At 34.6% G+C, this 21,000-nt stretch overlaps 1 protein-coding gene and 1 long non-coding RNA gene across 2 annotated transcripts; one reads left to right on the top strand and one right to left on the bottom strand.

Moving 5' to 3' along the window:
• The first annotated feature begins 710 nt into the window (after positions 1 to 710).
• Positions 711 to 1,632, top strand: LOC146138077 (uncharacterized). The gene is made up of 2 exons (XR_014501440.1): positions 711 to 923; positions 1,169 to 1,632. It is a non-coding gene; the product is annotated as an uncharacterized LOC146138077 (long non-coding RNA).
• A 7,939-nt stretch (positions 1,633 to 9,571) lies between these two features.
• Positions 9,572 to 20,889, bottom strand: LOC146138076 (platelet glycoprotein 4-like). Its single transcript, XM_083394048.1, has 13 exons — positions 20,761 to 20,889; positions 20,498 to 20,685; positions 19,916 to 20,066; positions 19,629 to 19,832; positions 17,114 to 17,208; positions 16,641 to 16,690; positions 16,500 to 16,569; positions 15,609 to 15,793; positions 12,080 to 12,201; positions 11,942 to 12,015; positions 11,785 to 11,874; positions 10,198 to 10,333; positions 9,572 to 10,129 (listed from the first exon to the last, which is right to left on the bottom strand). The coding sequence occupies exons 1-13, from the start codon at positions 20,887 to 20,889 to the stop codon at positions 10,070 to 10,072; spliced, it is 1,554 nt and encodes a 517-aa protein (XP_083250174.1). The 3' UTR covers positions 9,572 to 10,069.
• Positions 20,890 to 21,000: the final 111 nt, after the last annotated feature.

The raw sequence follows: 21,000 nt of genomic DNA, 5'->3' as shown, positions 1-21,000 counted from the left end.
TGTTAAATTTAACTGTAACAATTGGCTATTGTTATGGTGCATATTGCATCTAGTTTGCATTCTGTGGCAGATGCATACCAAATATTTTTAAAGCAATTTGTGTGCACACCTCAATAACTAAATTGCACACTTCAGAAAAGGTTGTGTTGCAGTAGGATTTTAAACTTCAGTTATGCCGAAATATGTCTGCACATCTGGAAAGTTGGTGATGTACGTCAGATATCTGTGCATCGCACATTCTTTGAATCACATTTTAGTGTAAATTTCAAATTTGTGGCATAAAAATCTTAAGGTCCGAAAATATGTTACTTCCTTCTGTTCATGGTGGTCTAAAGGCATACAACCAAACTAATAAAAACTCATGAATATTATTAGCTGTAAAAGTGTTGTAGTGATCTCAAGTTGATAAAAAATAGCTGCTGCATAAGGTTGCGAAGTTGTAGCGAATAGTGCCCAATAAATTTAAATTTCATGTTTCACTACCTTAATTGACCTTACTTTTTAACCTTTTTGCATTCTTAACTTTTTCCATTAAGGTCATATACAAGTCATGATTTTTAATAAAATTTTGAACTTAAGTTGTTTATTATCTATAAGCTGCTTTAAGTTTAATATTACAGAATTTAATTAAATATTATCATGCCTGGCCAAATTAATTTATATTTTTGTTTTTCATTAATAAAAATGTTTTTATTTCCCGAAATAGCATTTTATATAATTCCTAGATGTAATATTTCAGTCAACCCCCACAATTAAGGACTTTGTAAGGTGAAAGTGCAAGTAAAAAGATGTCTCTGAAGTGTTAAGTAACCTTTAAATCATTGGAAAAGCTCTCTGCATTAAGTCTGCACCCATTTGACAAAGAAACAGCTTCAGTTTCCATCCCCACTAACAAACCTTTGTGCACGGAAGTTAGAGAAAAGGTAATTTCCATTTTGTGTGTTGTGCATTCCAAAACATTAATGTTTACCAGCACTTCCCAACCTGTGGCCGATGGTTTCCAGGTGCCAAACTCGAAAATGTTTTTTCAATAATATTTTATAACGACTTGGCTAATTTAGTCCACAGTTATTAAAATATGTAACCAATATACAAGGCCTATTTAATAAAAACATGCAAGTAGTTCAGGAGAAATATATGTATATCTAACATTTTTAGTATTGTCTAGTGTCGACAAGGGAGTCCAATCATCTAACAAGGAGAAACAACTAGCGATGAACTCGTGGTGCCTATGTGAAAAAAATCATACAGTGATGAAGAAAAGGACAAACATTTAAATGTGTAATTATTCTAGACCGGTGGTTACTGCATAGTTACCCCGCATCATTTTACACAATCGTTCGTGATCGCCTTAAAACTGCACATGGTAAAATAAACAGATTTGGAAAATCATATCCAAAATGGCCCATTGATTGAGTTATAGTTCCTAACAGGCCGTTTAAAATACCCGGAATGCGATAGTTTATTGAAAGATTTTATGGACTACGTATGCTACATTTATTACGCACATTGTGCAATTTTGGAAAAACACATAAATAGTTTCGTGCTTTAGTACACTCTGATTATGTTTTTGTGCCTTGTTTTTAGCTATTAGTGCTTTAAATGTGAGTTTAATAAAACAAAAAACAACGGTTATGTGTTCCAGTGTTGGTTGACTACAAAAACTAAGTCCACTTACAAATAGCAGTATTTTTGTTAGCTGATTTTTACGCATTTTGCGTTTCGTCCTTGGTATTAAAAAAGAGGCCGAACAGTGTATTAAAATAAAGAATTTTATTAATTACTACATTCAAATTATGTCCGTGTTGGGTCGTTCCTTGTTCTACAATTGATTTGCCCCTATGATTTCGTTGTATCTGGTAGGACTCCAAAGGTCCAGCCACAAGATCGAAATATATATTTCGGAATAAAACAAAAATCGCACTAGGACCTTATAATCGTAATAACGTATAAACGGAATATGTCCTAAATACGTCGGAATAAGACTTAACTTGCAAGAACCAAGCCTACACAAAATTTCACCTAACCCCGCCCGTAGGTACATCACAAACCCTTCTAATAATTTCAACTCGGAAAACAATTTTCTAACCCTAAACAGGGCCTAAAATCGATACCAAAACAGCGGAGCCTTAACGGCGCTGTTCCATCTAGGGTGCCCAAGCGTCGACACCAAAACAGCCGATGGCCCCTGATCGTCCCATACCCTCTCCCTACAGTTTCAGACGTTATTTTGGCCATCAAACGCCCTGTTTTAATGAATTTAGAACTTTCCGGCGGGTATGTGTCTTATTCAGGCGATTTATATCTTATTCTGTCGTGGGAATTAGGCCTACTACGTATTTGGCTTTATTATGTCGTTGGTCTTCTAACTATGGTATTATAGATTTTTGTGCTCAATGTATTTTTGCTTTATAGTTATTATTGTATGTTCCCATCTGATTCCTATAAATCTGTGTTAAATGGTGCCAAGGTGTAATGACTGTTAGCGATGGATACAATCGTGTTTATACTTTTAATAGCTTACGTTACAACATGTTGGTCACCTCGGACAAACTTCCGACGTCAACCTGGTTTTAAAATGGCCATATGTCTGAAAAAATCCATCTCTTTAGGTTTTGATACTATTAGCACTGCTGTATTGAGGCATTGTTTTAACTACGTGTGACGAAACGAAACTAAACAATTATGGTTTGTTCAATGAGAACATATTTTTGACTTGCGTCTAAAAGTTATTCACAATATTTGTCAAAAGTTAAAAAGCTTAGTATTAATGCACATTTCAACATACTAAACCATGCCTATTAAATATTTTCATCCTGGCAGCTGCACAGCCGACAATTGTCTGCGAGAGCCTGTGGCTGTTTTAATTCTCATGTGCACGTCTTGTGTATACCAGTACCCAAAGTGTACTTCGGTTAAAAATGAGTAACTTTTACAATTGTAGAAAATATAAACACAATGATTCTTGTGCGAAAACTGTTTGTTTACATTTCGTACCTTGTCCGTAATTTTAATTTTGCGCTGACTGTTGCAAAGCTAACTTTCCCACGGTTGTACCTTTTAAATGCCTTTGATCCGCGCTAAGTACATAAAAGTTTTTCAAGTTGGAAAATTAAAAATTACACATTTGTAAAATACATATAAACTGAGATGTTTCGTAAAACAACTGTTCGTTTAACTCTTTTCGTTTGACAGTAATTTGATTGCGCGTTGAAGGTCGCAAAGCTGACTTTTCGCACATAGTAGTGCATTAATAAATGCTTATGATGCGCGCTTGGTACAGGAGAATTTTTCAAGTTGGAATATCAAAACTTACACATTTGTGGGAGACATATCAAATGAGATGTTAGGTAAAACAACTGTTCGTTTAACTCTTTTCGTTTGGCAGTAATTTGATTGCGCGTTAAAGTTCGCAAAGCTGACTTTTCGCACCTGGTCGTGCGTTATAAATGCTTATGAAGCGCGCTTAGTACAGAAGCATTTTTCAAGTTGGAAAATTAAAAATTACACATTTGTAAAAGACGTCTAAACTGAGATGTTTCGTAAAACAACTGTTCGTTTAACTCTTTTCGTTTGGCAGTAATTTGATTGCGCGTTGAAGGTCGCAAAGCTGACTTTTCGCACATAGTAGTGCGTTACAAATGCTTATGAAGCGCGCTTAGTACAGAAGCATTTTTCAAGTTGGAAAATTAAAAATTACACATTTGTAAAAGACGTATAAACTGAGATGTTTCGTAAAACAACTGTTCGTTTAACTCTTTTCGTTTCGCAGTAATTTGACTGTGCGTTAAAGTTCGCAAAGCTGTCTTTTCGCACAGGGTCGTGCGTTATAAATGCTTATGAAGCGCGCTTAGTACAGAAGCATTTTTCAAGTTGGAAAATTAAAAATTACACATTTGTAAAAGACGTATAAACTGAGATGCTTCGTAAAATAACTGTTCGTTTAACTCTTTTCGTTTGGAAGTAATTTGATTGCGCGTTAAAGGTCGCAAAGCTAACTTTTCGCACAGGATTGTGCATTATAAATGCTTATGATGCGCGCTTAGTACAGAATAATTTTTCAAATTGGAAATTAAAACTTACACATTTGTAAATGACGTATAAGCTGAGATGTTTGGTAAAACAACTGATCATGTAACTCTTTTCGTTTAGCAAAAAAAACTGGTATACTCAAGACGTGTACATGAGAATTAAAACAGCCATAGGCTCTCGCAGATAATTGTCGGCTGTGCAGCTGCCAGGATGAAAATATTTAACAGGCATGGTTTAGTATGTTGAAATGTGCATTAATACTAAGCTTTTTACCTTTTGACAAATCTTGTGAACAACAATATTTTTAGACGCAAGTCAATAACATGTTCTCATTGAACAAACCATAATTGTTTAGTTTCGTTTCGTCACACGTAGTTAAAACAATGCCTCAATACAGCAGTGCTAACAGTATTAAAACCTTAAGAGATGGATTTTTTTCAGAAATATGGCCATTTTAAAACCAGGTTGACGTCGGAAGTTTGTCCGAGGTGACCAACATGTTGTAACGTAAGCTATTAAGAGTATAAAGACGATTGTATCCATCGCTAACAGTCATTACGCCTTGGCACTATTTAAGACAGTTTTATAGGAATCAGATGGGAACATACAATAATAACTACAAAGCAAAACCAACGACATAATAAAGCCAAATACCCACGACAGAATAAGATCTAAACCGCCTGAATAAGACACATACCCGCCGGAAAGTCCTAAATTCATCGAAACAGGGCGTTTAATGGCCAAAATAACGTCTGAAACTGGTAGGAGAGTGTATGGGACGGTCAGGGCCATCGGCTGTTTTGGTGTCGACGCTTGGGCACCTTAGATGGAACGGCGCCGTTAAGGCTCCGCTGTTTTGGTATCGATTTTAGGCCCTGTTTAGGGTTAGGAAACTGTTTTTAGAGTTGAAATTATTAGAAGGGTTTGTGATGTACCTACGGGCGGGGTTAGGTGAAATGTAGGCTTGGTTCTTTCATGCAAGTTAAGTCTTATTCCGGACATATTCCGTTTATACGTTATTATTACGAGTATTAGGTCCTAGTCCGATTTTTGTTTTTTTCCGAAATATATATTTCGATCTTGTGGCTGGACCATTGGAGTCCTACCAGATACAACGAAGTCATAGGGGCAAATATAGGTCGAATCAATAAATATCAAGATAAACCACTACAAAAATGAGTGCTCAATTCACTTTTAATTTACTGCGTTGTGCGGTGGATATATTGCTTGATTTTTAATCGTCAATTGTAGAACAAGGAACAACCCAACACGGGCATAATTTGAATGTAGTAATTAATAAAATCATTTATTTTAATACACTGTTCGGCCTCTTTTTTTAATACTAAGGACGCAACGCAAAATGCGTAAAAATCAGCTAACAAAAATACTGTTATTTGTGAGTGGACTTAGTTTTTGTAGTCAACCAACACTGGAACACATAACCGTTGTTTTTTATTTTATTAAACTCACATTTAAAGCACTAATAGCTGAAAACAAGGCACAAAAACATAATCAGAGTGTACTAAAGCAGGAAACTATTTATATGTTTTTCCAAAATTGCACAATGTGGTGCGTAATAAATGTAGCATACGTAGTCCATAAAATCGTTCAATAAACTATCGCATTCCGGGTATTTTAAACGGCCTGTTAGGAACTATAACTCAAATCAATGGGCCATTTATGATTTTCCAAATCTGTTTATTTTACCATGTGGAGTTTTAAGGGGCAAACACGAACGATTGTGTGAAATGATGGGGGGGTAAATATACAGTAACCACCGATATAGAATAATTACACATTTAATTGTTTGTCCTTTTCTTCCTCACTGTATGATTTTTTGCACATATGCGCCACGAGTTCATCGCTAGTTGTTTCTCCTGGTTAGATGATTGGACTCCCTTGTCCTTAATTTTGGGGGTTGACTGAAATATTACATCTAGGAATTATATAAAATGCTATTTCGGGAAATAAAAACATTTTTATTAATGAAAAACAAAAATATAAATTAATTTGGCCAGGCATGATAATATTTAATTAAATTCTGTAATATTAAACTTAAAGCAGCTTATAGATAATAAACAACTTAAGTTCAAAATTTTATTAAAAATCATGACTTGTATATGACCTTAATGGAAAAAGTTAAGAATGCAAAAATGTTAAAAAGTAAGGTCAATTAAGGTAGTGACACATGAAATTTAAATTTATCGGGCACTATTTCCTACAACTTCGCAACCTTATGCAGCAGCTATTTTTTATCAACTTGAGATCACTACAACACTTTTACAACTAATAATATTCATGAGTTTTTATTAGTTTGGTTGTATGCCTTCAGACCACCATGAACAGAAGGAAGTAACATATTTTCGAACCTTAAGATTTATATGCCACAAATTTAAAATTTACACTAAAATGTGGTTCAAAGAATGTGCCATGCACAGATATCTGACGTTCATCACCAAATTTCCAGATGTGCAGACATATTTCGGCATAACTGAAGTTTGAAATCCTACTGCAACACAACCTTTTCTGAAGTGTGCAATTTATTTATTGAGGTGTGCATACAAATTGCTTTAAATATATTTGGTATGCATCTGCCACAGAATGCAAACTAGATGCAATATGCACCATAAAATTAGCCAATTGTTAAATTAAATTTAACACCAAAATATGGGCTTTAGTTTCAATTTATAATATTTCAAACATGTATACTACCTAGGACTTACTTTACATTATAATGGTGACCAAATTTTAGAAAATAAGTTGGAAAACAAAGGTGATCTTATCTAATTTAATATTTCTTGGCATATATTTTGCTAACTAAGTTTATTATAATGAGGTAAATTAGCTACAAATAATATTTTTTAGCATTGTAAATGTAAATAATATTGTCTTTTAACTAATAAAACTTTGGAATGAAAGTCAATAGCCAGAAACAGCAGCTTTAGCAACAATAAAAGTATTGGCGCTGGTCTTTAATCCTACCACAGCGTTGAAACAATTTTTACAGCAAGCTACAATATTTGGGATAGGGTGTTGGTTACTGTTTGGGTGGGGGCCACTTTGGAAAGTATGGCAAGTGCACCCAAAAAAAAATCTGAACTGCACCCTAAACATGTCAAACGTTCGTGCACCCTATTTATATGTTTACAGTGCAATGTATACAATATGGAGTGCATGAGAAAATCATAACGTGGAAGTCTGGAAATTCGAAAGCAGACCAGAAATGCACTTTTTTCGTGCTGGTCTAAAGTCCTACCACAACGCACATTATTTTGGTTAGGGTTAAAAATGAATATAATAATACTTCACCAACCCACACCACACCCAAACACTAACTCTCGCCGCCCCTAACCCTAATATTGTGCGTTGATTTAATAATGTGGTAGGATTCTCGACCAGCGCCCTTTTTTAACTTTGTTGCACCTAGTCACCCGATTTTTTTCGGCAGTGCACCCGCGTGTTCTGTTATACTTTCCAGGCTGGGGTAAAGGTGGTTCAAGTATTATTATTAATAGTATTGCTTAACTTATACCCAAACCCGCACCCTAACCCAAATAATGTTCCCTAAGGTAGGCTTCAGCACCAATAAAAGCTTTTAACCTGCTATTTACTGGGTAAAATTATAAATATTGCATTAACTTGGTACAGTAATAAACGATAAACATTTCTGCATTTCTAACATCCAAAACTGTACAAGATGAAAAATCTGTAGTCTGCATCGCTTGGCAACGTTTCGTTATGCATGATTAGTCTGCGCATTCGCTGTTCGCCTGTATCCTGTTCTTATACGGTTCGCTTAAAGCGTCTAATTTCTAACACATGTTCTAACACAGACGCTTCAAAGCCCCGAATTATCCTAATACGAACGCTACAAGCGTTGAAAACAAATCGAATCGGGTGCCTCGTGGCCCCCTGGCTTATAAAAATACCTAGCGTTGTTCTTAATTGTTTTCACTTGTTGTACTTATTCGCGTTAATAACAAATACAGCTATTAATCAACGAACAACTGTAGCCTAACTACTTTCTAAAAATATATGTCATTTTAATTTAATTAAACTTAGTAAGTCATTACAAAGCTCGTTCTTGGATCTTCTTCAAGGTGTTTTTATATTCAGCTCTATTTTGTTCAAACCAAGCGAATGTCACTATATTCGTCAAGATAATTTGTCGATTTTTGTCTTATAAATGCGTTACTATTACTTGCGAAATACGCTACGCATAACCTCGGTAAATATTGGCCTAACGAAATCTTCATGCGTTTTACGATTAGTTGCTTAAATTGCAACTTAACGCCCTTTTAGGAAATGGCGTAATCTCTGCACCTGGCATTACAAGTTAGTTCCGGGGTGGGCAATTGTTTTACCGCGGGCCGCATGAAAAACCTAAAATGTTGTGGCGGGCCAGGCCGAACATCGTAGCTCAAATTCACGCAAGATGAATCTATAATACAAGTAGACTAAAGACCTGTTATTACGTTGGGAATGGTGCGCAAATCAATGCGCGAAAGCGCGAAAAAAGCTCCACTATTTGATTTAAAATACAAACTTCAATTCGGATTTAGATGGGGACGTGACACATTGAGCACAGATAAAACATATGTACATTCCTCGACATGTTGGCATTGATTAAGTGGTGGGAGTGGTAATCTAACAGCTCAAGGTTAAAATACTTGAAAATTTAGCACAGAACAACTTACAATGCATTTTTGGCTTCAGTAGGTAAGAAGTTTTTTGAATGGACATATTGCAAAGACGGTATAAATCGATCCGGCCCGCGGGCCGTATTTTGGCCAGGTCTGCCTTGGTTTCTCGCTGAACAACACTTGATTGACGCTTAATGATTAGGCGTATAGGTTATCGGCAATTGGCAGCCCGAAAAAACGCTGACGCCACACTATCATGACTATTTATAAAGCAACACAGTAATTGTTTCGCCACAGCGACAGGCCTTTATCCAAACTTTCCACTCGCGTAGCCTACATACGATTAGGCGTAACGTTCCACGATAATTAAAACATATCAAAAGGATTCAAAATTCTACGTTAAACATCCCTATACTGACTTTTTGTTAAACAAATTGCAACTAAGGGCATATAATGCCACATGTTAGCCTACACTTTTAATTATTCGTTAGTTATGTTGTTTTCAACTTTGTTATCTATAACCCGTGAGGGTTTATAATGTAGGCTACTTTGGTTTCACCATTCAAGCGACTAAGAAAAAGTAATAGGCAACTTAACTTCGGGTCGCGACCCATACGTATGGGACGCGGCTCTAGTTATTAAGGATAACTTATTTTCTAGTCTTTATACGCTGCTTTATTGTGGTTAATACCGATATTTTTTTACGGTTTTAAGCTTAAACACAGGGCAATCAGATAGCACTATATAACGACAAATTCATTTGCGTTCTCGACAAGCTTTCCCGCAACCGTGCTTTATCAATTCAAAGTTGAAAGGTTTCTATTTTACCCTATTAAAAATTAAACGGCCATTTATAAAGATAGCTAAAATAACATATTTGCAACTCACGTATCAAGGTTTGCGACCAGATTGTGTGTTTTTAATATTAACGCAGGAAACATCCATTTACGTTTAAACAACCATTTATGTTCGACATACTTGCTATTTCTACAACAGAATATAGCTTGGAAGTTGGTACAGAACATAACATAGCAGAAAAACGTGACATTGTCGTGGGACTTCTGAAATAATAATCAATACACAAAACAATTTTGTAATATTCAATATGCAAAATAAGGATGCGCGATAAATTACAGCAAAAATGAAGTAGCTCAACCAAATGCAAAACTTTGACTTGTTTTAATCAGGTAAAAAACAATTCCCCTTCAATTTTTTAGCAAAGTTTATTAAATGTGAAGGCGATGAACTAAGAACAATTGCGTCAGAGATATCAAGCTTGTATAGGTCTACAACCTTTGAGTTTTTGAGGTATATTTGTCAACAGCTCCAGAGTTTTCATATGTGTATGCTGTCAAATAACATTATTTTTTGGTTATAAACAATAATTTTACAATTTAACAACAAGTTAGGCTATCAATGTTACCCTTTTCGTCTTTGTCTTGTTTTGTACAATTCTAAAAATAAAATTAATAAAACACCGTTAAGTTAATCTTTAAGGAAAGAAGAAAAAAGTTTCTTTTACCATACTATCCTTCGTAACCTCTTTATTTTGGCTGCACAACATTAGGCAAAACAAAGGAACCACAGCCATCACACTTCCAACACAGCATAACACAATTTGTAAAATAGCAACAACATCTTTAGGTACAACCAGCAGTCTAAAATATAAAATAGTACCGTTATATAAAATGTACAACACAAAGTAAATAATAAAAATAAATTAATGTTTTATGTATTTGTTTATGAGTGTTTGTCCAAACAAACTTCTACTTGAGCAATATACATAATTATCTCTAATAATAGGCAAACGATTTTTAATCGTAAAATACCATCATTACAGACATTACACTTTAGGGATCAATAAAATTTGTATTTTTCATTCTGTTTTTGTTAAAAACCTTTGGGCAAGTCTCGTTTTAATTGAATATTTAATCGTTTAACAAATTATAGGCCAAAATCAAAATAAAAAAATTAAGTGCGTTAAACTTAAGCAACAATGTGCTATCTTTCAGTTCACCAAAACAAAGTGGCTCAAACCCAACGCGAGAAACTTTGAAAATGTTTGCATCCAAGAACACGATAAATGGCTACAATATTATGAAAAGGGTGTGTAAACGATTTTTGAATTTAAAATGTTTTTTTACAAATTTGGATTAGCCGGGTACACTCCAATAGTTGACTTTTTATTAAGATTTTATTAAGTTCATATTGCGGTAATTGTTAATTCTGCTAATTACACATGTTTCGATAAGCAACTGACAAAAAACAGTTCATAGTTTTGCGAGTTGCGAATTTAGGGTCTACCACTGTTTTAATATAGTTTCTAGTTTTGTTGGACAATATTTGTTAGTTACTACGGCCCATTGGGGCTGTTTTGACACGACTAACGCAATGTTTAATTTATTTACAACATGATTGTCAAATCAGATCGTTGCAAACCAATATACCGAGCACAAGCAATTTTTGTGTGTTTCCAAGATGAAAGTTTAGCCTGCACAAACCGAATAAATGCAACATCTTTCGCGCTTCGCGAGATAAAGAGTTAACTTTTTAATTGCCATTCTGTCTTATTGATATGCAATCGGAGAATACCGCGAGTTTCGTTTAGTATGATTCTTGTTTAACATCTAAGGGGCGCAAGACACAGAACAATTACCAAAGGAGGCGCTGTGGAAAATAGGTAACGTACCACTGGTCTAAACCTTGTTGCCTTATTTAAAACTGTATATTAAACGTTATCTAGTCTGCAAACTGTTTAACAAGGCGAGTTGGATTAAAATTTTAATAATTTACATTTAGTGCAAGCTGCAAAACAAGGAGACTTAAATACAAGTTTTTAGAAGGTGACCTTAGTTAACGTTTCCGAATAGTGGTTAACAGGTAAGTTTATACAAAAAGCTTTTTTAATTAGCAGTATATATCTAATCCTAAATCTGGATATCAGGCGGTAGTGCTTTTAATGAAGCATAATAGTATGAATTTTATTTTTACATTACCATAAAACTTTTATGTTTCTAGTGGTAATTTAAATATTAAATGTACCTTTAGTACAGGGATATATAAAAATAACTTCTTTAGGAATTGGTTTACAGCCTTCTAAACTACATACCCATACAACAAATCTGCGTCCGATTGTCCAAGAGTAGCACTTTCATTTAGCCACAAAATAGGAATAACAGTGTCGACATTTTTCAATAGGCTGCAAAATAAACCAAATAAACATTTTAAGGTATTAATGTACTATACTTATCCAGTAAGTAATTTACTTGATTCCCGGTGAACTTCTCAGAACAATATTTATTTGAAGTCGTTTATCCACTTTAATTGCCGCACCGGTGTTCTACAAACAGAATATTTTAAGTTCAAGTCGCTTAAGTTCAACTATTATTTGACTTGTAACTCACAGGTTCAAATACTAAAGCAGTTTCATGTTCTTCTTTATTCGGTTCTGTAATTCCAGTAGTTTGATTGATGTAATATGGCGAACCAAATAAAAAGTGTGGTGAACTAACCATAATTGGTGCACCTCAACGAAAAATAAAAACATTTATGTATTGGTACCGGTCTGCGAGTTTATTTCCGGTCCGTAGCAGGGTTGCCAGATTAAATTTTGCTTTAAACCCGAACTGTACGTAAAAACATGGAAAAAAGTCAAAAACAATTAAATGTATTTTTATATTCAAAACAAAATTAGTATCAATTAGGCTCTCATCAAAACAACTAGTGTGCTGTGACCATATAAGATACATAGCACGTTCACAACATCCAAAATGGCATTTTTTTATTACAAAATTCAACTCCTAGTACTTACAATATAGAAAAAAATGGCTAAAATATAATGTTTTTTGATGTTCAATTGATTGCATTCAGGCTGAATCTGATAACAACCACGTTAAAAAAACAGATTCAGATTTGTAATTTGTTTTCGAAAAAGCCAATCTGGCAAGCCTTGTACGTATGTCTGTTCGAACTTTTTACGTGTCGGTCTATGTTTCGTACATGATTATGTTGCCTTTTATTTTATTTTATTTTTTTGTATTACGTTACTATAGAAAATGTAATGTAGGGTCTGATCAAAAATAGAATCTGAAATGCATTATTACATATAATTAAACGTGTGACTTATTTTGAACGAATGCTTTAAATATCCTTTTATGACAAGCTGCGGTAAGAGTAGGAATTGGTAATAATGGTATATAAGTGTATTTTAATGATGTACTAGACGAAATACCCGGCGTTGCCCAGGTTAAATAGAATATTTACCAGTTATTTTAACTGGTTAAAAGTTAATTACACCACAACTATCACCATAATGTACGAAGTCTACCTGAATTTTGTCTGGTTAAACAAAATGAAACAATCCAACATACTGTGGGCTCATTATCACTATTGCACGTTACGTTGTTACATGTTAAACTGCTGGCCTCATGTTATATACCATGAATATGGAAGATAAATGTGGTAATAAAAATATACCCAAAAAGTAATGTTACAGATAGCGTAAGAACTTCCTAAAAGGCATAAATAATGCAAACATATTTTTTTTAGTGTCATAACAAATTTGCCTATGCCTAAACGTTTGCACTGCGTGTCACTAAATAGAAATTTTAAATCATGTGATGTGTTTCAAATCATGTCATATCGTGTGTCTAAAAAAAGGTTAACCTTATGCTTCCCCACAATCAGAGTAACACCCCACAGCCTGTGTGAAAGCGGCATTAATGGAATGTCGTGTTTAATTATGTGACTTATCTGCGTGGCTCTAAAGATCTAATTCTTGGTCTCCGTAAATTGCCATTAAATTTTGCATTTGGTTAAAACAGTGTAAAATTAACGTATAAAAACCAGTTTTGTGTCTGAAATAGGTCACTAAAGGTAAGGCGCGAACGCGCTCTGACCATTTAATCACTAATCACGTGTTACCAGCATTGTATAATCTTCTTCCTGAAGCCACTATATGTTATAGCCGATAATTTAAAAATACATTTAACATGAAACCAAATTGCAACGTTGTGTGTTTTTATAAAATGGAGCTACTTAACACACAACTTTGGCTAAAGACGTCTCGCATATTTTACGTAACGAAAACCCGTGACATATGTTGATCAAAAATTACTAACAAACGTGAAAAAGTCGTAGCAACAATTGTTTAAATCGCGCGAAATTTAAGCAAATACGTAATCCCGGTAGATAGCATACTGCATCCAACGAAAAAAAATCCCGTTTGAAAACTAAATTTGCTTGGTATTCAAACCGCTGCAATAAACGCGATATTTTGCAAACTCAGTCCAAATGTTGCGTAGAATATACTCGGTTAGGGTTGCTGTTACTGTATAAAAGAATGTTAAGGAAACCGCTGCAATAAACGTAATATTTTCCGCAACAAACACCCGTGACATATGTTGATCGAAAATCACTAACTAACGTAAAAAAGTCGTATCAGCAACTGTTTAAAATGCGCGAAATTTAAGCACATACGTAATCCCGGTAGGTACCATGCATCCAACGAAAGAAAATCCCGTTTGAAAAGACAATTTGCTTAGTGGTCAAACCGCTGCACACGATATTTTGCAAACTTAGGCCAAATGGTACACCGAAAGCCATCGCAGATGTTGATCTATGATGCAAGCAGGGCAGACTAGAAAAACAACTAGCCTGCAGTGAGGTTCGAACTCACGACCTCCGATCAAGCCAGGACCGTCGCTCTACCAACTGTCTCAGTCCAAATGTTGCGTAGTTTATACTCGGTTAGGGTTGCTGTACGTGTCTGTGTAAGTATCTTAATACCTCATGAAAGAATCCTAATGAAACTGCTGCAAAAAAGCAATATTTTGTGACCTCTGCCGAGAATTGCGTTTATAAACACATTGTAAGAAGCCATTAGGCTTAGGCCTCAATCACGGTCAGAATTTGTTGGTAAGGTTTGTTGTAGATATCCGTGTAGGTTTCCTGATGTTTATTCAAAGTATGTTTATAAAAGTGAAAAATGGTAAACCTTTGCACTAAACGCCAAATTAAGCTGCGTCCAACGTCAGAAAAACCCATAACCCTTGCTTTTACGTAATCCCGGTACCATACGTCTTCCAACGTAAGTAAAATATCGCTTGAAACTGAAAATTGGCTACTATTAAAACCGCTGCAAAGACTAAATAGCCAACGGCTAAGCACGTCAAACATCTGTTAAGTTAAATACATTAAAATTTATTTTCTAATTAGGGCAATATACCTAATTTGATTTTTTATGAAACGCAGGTAATTGCGACCAAAAAAAAAAGTTTTTCAAATTTTACGCGGTAACAGTCATCAATAAGTTCCTAAATTTAATAAACTTTAGTTGGAAACATTAAACTTTAATTTGTTAAGGAAATATACTTACGTTGATTTTTTTATAACTGAAAATTGGCTACTATTAAAGCAAGGACTAAATACCCAACGGCTAAGCACGTCAAACATATTTTAAGTTGAAAACAATCAAATATATTTTTGTAGGGGAAATATAATTTGATTTTTGATGTCAACGCAGGTAATTGCGCTTGAACAAAAGGTGTTGCGCGGTTACGTGAATAGGTTTACCATATACCAGGCGCCCGGGGAGAGGCGAGCACACGGCGGGGAGTCGCCGCTCCTTTTGTCAGTCGACGGGGAGTCGCCGCTCCTTTTGCCAGTTTAAACCAAGATTTGCCAGTTTAAACCAAATAAACGCAATAATTGCTTTTTTGTCTTGGCGCGATTAGCCGGGATTATATCCGAATTTGCGAACGAGTTTTCTAGATAACAACGGATGTTTCTAGGAATAATTGTTGTATTATGTTATGTTATGAAGTAACTTTGTAACGTCATCCCTCACAATTCTTTTTGCTTTTGCGACCCTTTTTTCCAATTTTGAGTTATACAGGCCTGAAGGATACAATAAAACAAATTGCAAGTAGTTACCAAACATGCAGTTCTGTATAGAAACTGCGCCGGAATAATTGCAAAGTGGTTCTCCGTCTTTGGGACAGAAACAGTAATTTTCCGGGTTTAAATTCGGCGCGGCGAATGCTTCTGGCGGAATAATATACTTCCATGCTGGAACGCTTTTGACATTGACATCCACTTCATAAACAGCGAAGATAGACCTGCAAAGCGTAATTTGTTAAATGCCAATATATCGAGCAACGTGCCATTCATATATTTATTCGTGCTTAATGCGTCACATCTGTCGCCAAATCTAAATTAAAGTTTAGCATTTTAAACCAAATAGCCGCAATAGGTGTTGCCCATTTTCTTTTAAATTCGAACTCTCAACATAAGAGCAGGTCTATGAAACTTGAATGTTTATAGCTTCCGAGTATGACGTTGTAGTGTTTGTATTGCAGATTCAATTTTCGACCCGGTCCACCGCAACATTTTGTTTGTTACGCGGACCACGGTAACATATATTTGATCACCCCTGGTTTAAAACTGAAACAGTGATTTTTTTTAATTTGAAAGATCCACGTAATATATACTAAATTTTTTAATATAGCTGGAGCATATCTTTCTCATTGTTGAGTTATAATCATGAAAACAAATCATTTGTGTACAGTAAGTATAACTTGCATGAGGACTAACGTGTCATGCATTATTTCAAGGAAGTAAAGGGGCCACGCCTAGTCGAAAAGGTTTAAAAGCACTGAACTAGAGGGTACGGCTATATTCATATAAAACGCTTCACATTTTTTACTTAAAACTACTTGCTTTTATTAAAGCATTTATAATTAGATATGTTTTGCAAAAATTTAATTATTCTATGTTCTATCAAACTTGTGCATTTAAGGAATATTCTCTTTACAGATGACCTGCCTGCAAATGTCGTCCACAAAAAAGTAAATTCGATCATCTCTATTCATGAAAGGTGGAGTAGTTGTTCCATCTAGAAATTAAATACTTTCATAAAAGACGGTGTACGTAAAATAATCTAAATCACATAAATTACTACATTACCTGTACCATTTATCATATTACATTCATCACCAGTCCAATAGTCCAACTTTCTAAAAGCCGCATGCAAAATAGAAAAATTGTTGATAAAATATTCTTAAACTAATTTTAATTTAAAGACACCTTAAAACGTTTTTAGTTTTGCATAATAAAAATACATCGTTGTGTAATCCTAAACGTTTACTTTTTTTGTATATGTGGTCTCCATAGGTTGACGAAAGTTTTGGGTAGATTCTCATCGAGAAGCTGTATGTTGTAATTATTTGCTAACATGTTTCAAGTTCTAGTGTTGATGATCAAGAATGGTATGGCGTTTGTGGAAAAATGGTAATACTATTCGAGCGGTGGTTCATACCCGCGTGCATGAATGTTTTAATGTCGCAAAAATATTTTATTTTTGTTCAATTAGAAGTGATATAGAAAGGTAGATGAAATGAATAACACTTTACTGTACCCGCAGGCCAAACAAAACTTACGTCATGCCGTTAAAAGTCGTAATTACATTAGTAAGTTCAATGTTATTTCTTCCTGTGTAAACTTGATAATCGAACCAACCGTCAGAATTGTTAGCCTACAAAACATGGTATTTATTAACGTGACGCCTTTCTATCTGACATTATTTGGTTTTCAGCGAGCATTCCAAAATATTTTTGTTAATTTGGATATAGGGCACCACATAAACACTTTACAAGAATATTTGTCATCACAAGTAGGCCTACTTCAGACTTTGTCCTAAGGAATCGAATTGAATCCCTCGGAGGATCCAGCATTTCTGTTTGGGGTACCATGTACATTTACTGGGATGTCGACACACATTTACGTCATAAAAATATGAATTTTAAACAATAACTAGCTCATTAGGTAGATAAAAGACATTAGGGTGTTGCTCAAAATAACGGCTTTATAGTTTTACTAGACTAAATACTCGGGGTTGCCCAGGTTTAAAGATGTTTTACCGAATTAATTCTTACTGGTGAAGAACTAGTGAAGTTGCGAAATCACAAAGGTCTCAGCGGGCCGTAGTAAATTTTACTAGCCATTCTGTTGCTAAATGTGTGATTTTTAAGGATTTTTATTATAAATAACAGTTTATCAGGTTGTACCTAGGATAGATTTTACCAAAATGGTTCTAATATTACCGTTACTGAAAGGCGGTAATGCGTTCGCGCAAAACCAATTGCGTTTGTTTTTACGTTTGGTCCACACGGCGTCATCCATCATCATCATAATAAAAAAAATGTGTAAAAAAGAAATCTGGGTATGCAGGGCGCCTTGACAGTAAATATTTCGTCTAACTCATCATGCCAGATGTACAAAGGAATTTGAGCGAAACGCGAAACATTTTGTACCCAGTTAAAATAGCCAAAAACCTATTCTTAGTTAAAGAAAGACGGCGGACTGAATGCTTTACATTGACCGGCGTGATCCAGCCCGAGGGCCGTAGATTACCAATCCCAGCCAAAATATTGTATATTGCAGCTTTCTAAATTTTTACCTAAGTAAATATTTTTTTTAAATGGCTTAACTTCCGTTTATTTAAATGCCTTTTTTCTTACTAAATTGTAAATAGTTTTTGTGCTACTATGGATAAACAATGGTAAATTGGATAACCGTACCGTAACCTGAAAAAAAACAATAGGGACTCTTTAAATTACATAAAAAATAATTTTTCGATTGGTTTCGCAAATAGTTTTTCTCTTAGTTTCTTAAATGGACAGATTGGAAAACATTTGCAAATTACTGTAGCAAAAACCTAGTACGAAGCACCGCAATTAAGGTAACGCTTTTTTTTATTTACAATTTTTTTACACTTTACTCGTGCGGATTCGAAACATTTAACTGCAATAATTAGTTTTGTTGAATACATACCACAAACATACCTACACTCAGATATGCAAACTTGTAGTCGTAACCAAGAAGCAGCATAAAAATACTGTTAAAGTTGGCAAAAAATAAAGATTGTAACCTTACCAAAAAAATAAACATTTTTAATGACGGAAAAAGTTGCGGCGGGCCATACACACTGCCCTATATCATAAAATTAGAATGTTTAGGAGGAAAATGCCCGTTGATTTGACTGTGGTATATGGAATTAAATGAACTAGTAGTTCTAAACATTTTTGCAGCTTTTTGTAAGTCTAAAAAAACTCAAATAAGCCATAAACATATTGAAATAGTTTAACTTTAATTGATCAGCATTCATTTTATATTGTTTCCATAACTTTGTGCATATTTTTGAGAAATCTTGCGAGCTCACTAAAAATAAATTAAACAAAAATTTAAACGCTACGGTGTCACAAGAATTTATATGCCATCTTAACGCCCGTAGTCTTCCTAATATACTCCTACTAATCCCTACAATCCCTACAATTTATACCGGAACGCATCCATCATATTTTATAAATATCTTAATAACGTGAAATCGTAAGAGAGCCAACCTCAAGAAATTTGCTGTTGTCGATCGATAATATGTGCGCGAATGTGCAACGGCGTACATTAAAAAAAATGGTGTCAATAGCGTTTGAGCGAAGCCATTAGCCAACCATCCCTGGTTTATTGGGTTACAATGGGATACAATCAAAAAAATAATTTCCTATGGGTGCATAGAAACGATATTAAACTTTAGCGCAAAGTGAAAAAAACTCATTTACAAAATTGACACTTTATATTTAATTATGTCCGAAGTAGTTTTGTGTGGCCACATTTCAGGCCTCTTACCCTAATTTTTTTCTCAAGTAATATAAGAGCACTTTTCACCAAGGTCTTGGGCGTCACTGCGCAACAAATGTATTTATGTTTAGGGTTGTATAGTTTTTCAAAGTAAACAAATTTTATGACTATTATTTGGAAGCAGCTGGCGTCATTTCCACCTAAATTCGCACAACATGTAGCATGAAAATGACGTCGGATTATCCTAATTTTAAATTTTGAAGCAGTATAAGTTAGTGAAAAGCTGGGATACTTAAATTACTAAACTCATGAAAAACTTACCGTCGAAAACAAACCAAATGTTATGTTCTGACCAACAATTTTTCCAAAAATATCAAGTAAAGGATCATTAAATCCAAACAGGAGATCGCGTGCTGTGTGTGAGAACAAAACCTTGGAACCGGTCGTCCGATAAGCAGCGTTTAAAAGATTTGCTATGGTTTGGTTTAGATCTCCCAGTAAATGTTCCGCTACACTTGGAAGGCTCTACAACAAATGTTGAAAAATTACGATTTTAACTCGGAAACTAGACCGCAGATATATATAGGAAAAAAAACTAAACAATTTACCACAGCTATTATGTTAACAGTGTTTATAACGTCGTCCAAAGAACCATTTGACAGTTCGGGATCAAACACGAGTATAGTTTTTTGGCGATAAAATACTTGTTCCGGATCTTCTTCTGTTAAGAAAGTAATGTTGTCTTTGGACAGGTATTCTCTAAAATACAATATTTAGTTAAAACCTAATGATTTAAAAAAAAATGACTTGTTTCCAATTCCAACACTTATTTTGTTATATACACCAGGAAGGCTTGAAGTGCTAATCTAGAACGACCGATCTAAGAAAGATTTTCTCTCAATAAACGCAAGATTAAAAAAATCTAGCCTTCGGTGAGGTTCAAACTATCGTCCTTAGCCAAACCGATATAAGTAAAAAATCGTCAATGTATAAAAGCATATAAAGAAATAATATCTAAGGCGGAATAATCTATAATAACATCTATTAAGCTCAATGACATAATAAAACCAAATACGTACTTATGTATGGGACGAAATAAGCTCTAAACACTTAAAATAATACATCAACCTAGCTGAATAAGTTCAGACACATCGGAATATGATTTCAATTAACCTATGGCCTAAACTCGCCTGTACGTATAAGGACCAATTTCCTCCATATGCGGTTTTATCCATTTCCTATTGGCCGGTCGTCCTTCTAAACTATCCAGAACTTCATTCATGTTTGTTATGTTAAAAAAATAGTAGCTCATAAAAGTTGGGGTTGTGACAATTTCCCAATTATCATACATAGTGGTACCTTCTTCGATTAACGCTTCCTGGTGAGATAAAAACAAAAAATATATATCACAACTCAAGTTTAAAAACGTGTTTTCTGTAAAAAATACTATTACCTGTTTAACGATTTCCACAAATAGGAGATCAAACACCAACACTGCAATTCCCCCAACAACAACAAATATTATTCCAATTACAAATAAAGTTATCATTCCACATTTTTGGTTGCAGCACTGGACACCCATCGTGCTGACTACTGTTAAGGTTAAAAAATACTTCTTTCGGCTATCCACAATTTTTCATGAAAAGTTCAAAAACGTTGCACCATGTCTGATTTTCTTTATGACATGAAGCGC

This window comes from Ascidiella aspersa, chromosome 7, assembly GCF_963924565.1.
Source record: "Ascidiella aspersa chromosome 7, kaAscAspe10.2, whole genome shotgun sequence".
Classification (NCBI taxonomy): domain Eukaryota; kingdom Metazoa; phylum Chordata; class Ascidiacea; order Phlebobranchia; family Ascidiidae; genus Ascidiella; species Ascidiella aspersa.
This window is presented reverse-complemented; position numbering and strand designations above follow the sequence as displayed.

Bases quoted from the DNA above. Each gene is read 5' to 3' on its own strand.
- LOC146138076 (XM_083394048.1), bottom strand. From the start codon at position 20,889: ATGGGTGTCCAGTGCTGCAACCAAAAATGTGGAATGATAACTTTATTT. The intron at 17,209-19,628 runs GTAAGTTTTTCA...CATGTTTTGTAG, and splicing joins CATTTGGTTTGTTTTCGACG to GCTAACAATTCTGACGGTTG. The intron at 12,016-12,079 runs GTGAGTTACAAG...TTCTGTTTGTAG, and splicing joins CTGCTTTAGTATTTGAACCT to AACACCGGTGCGGCAATTAA.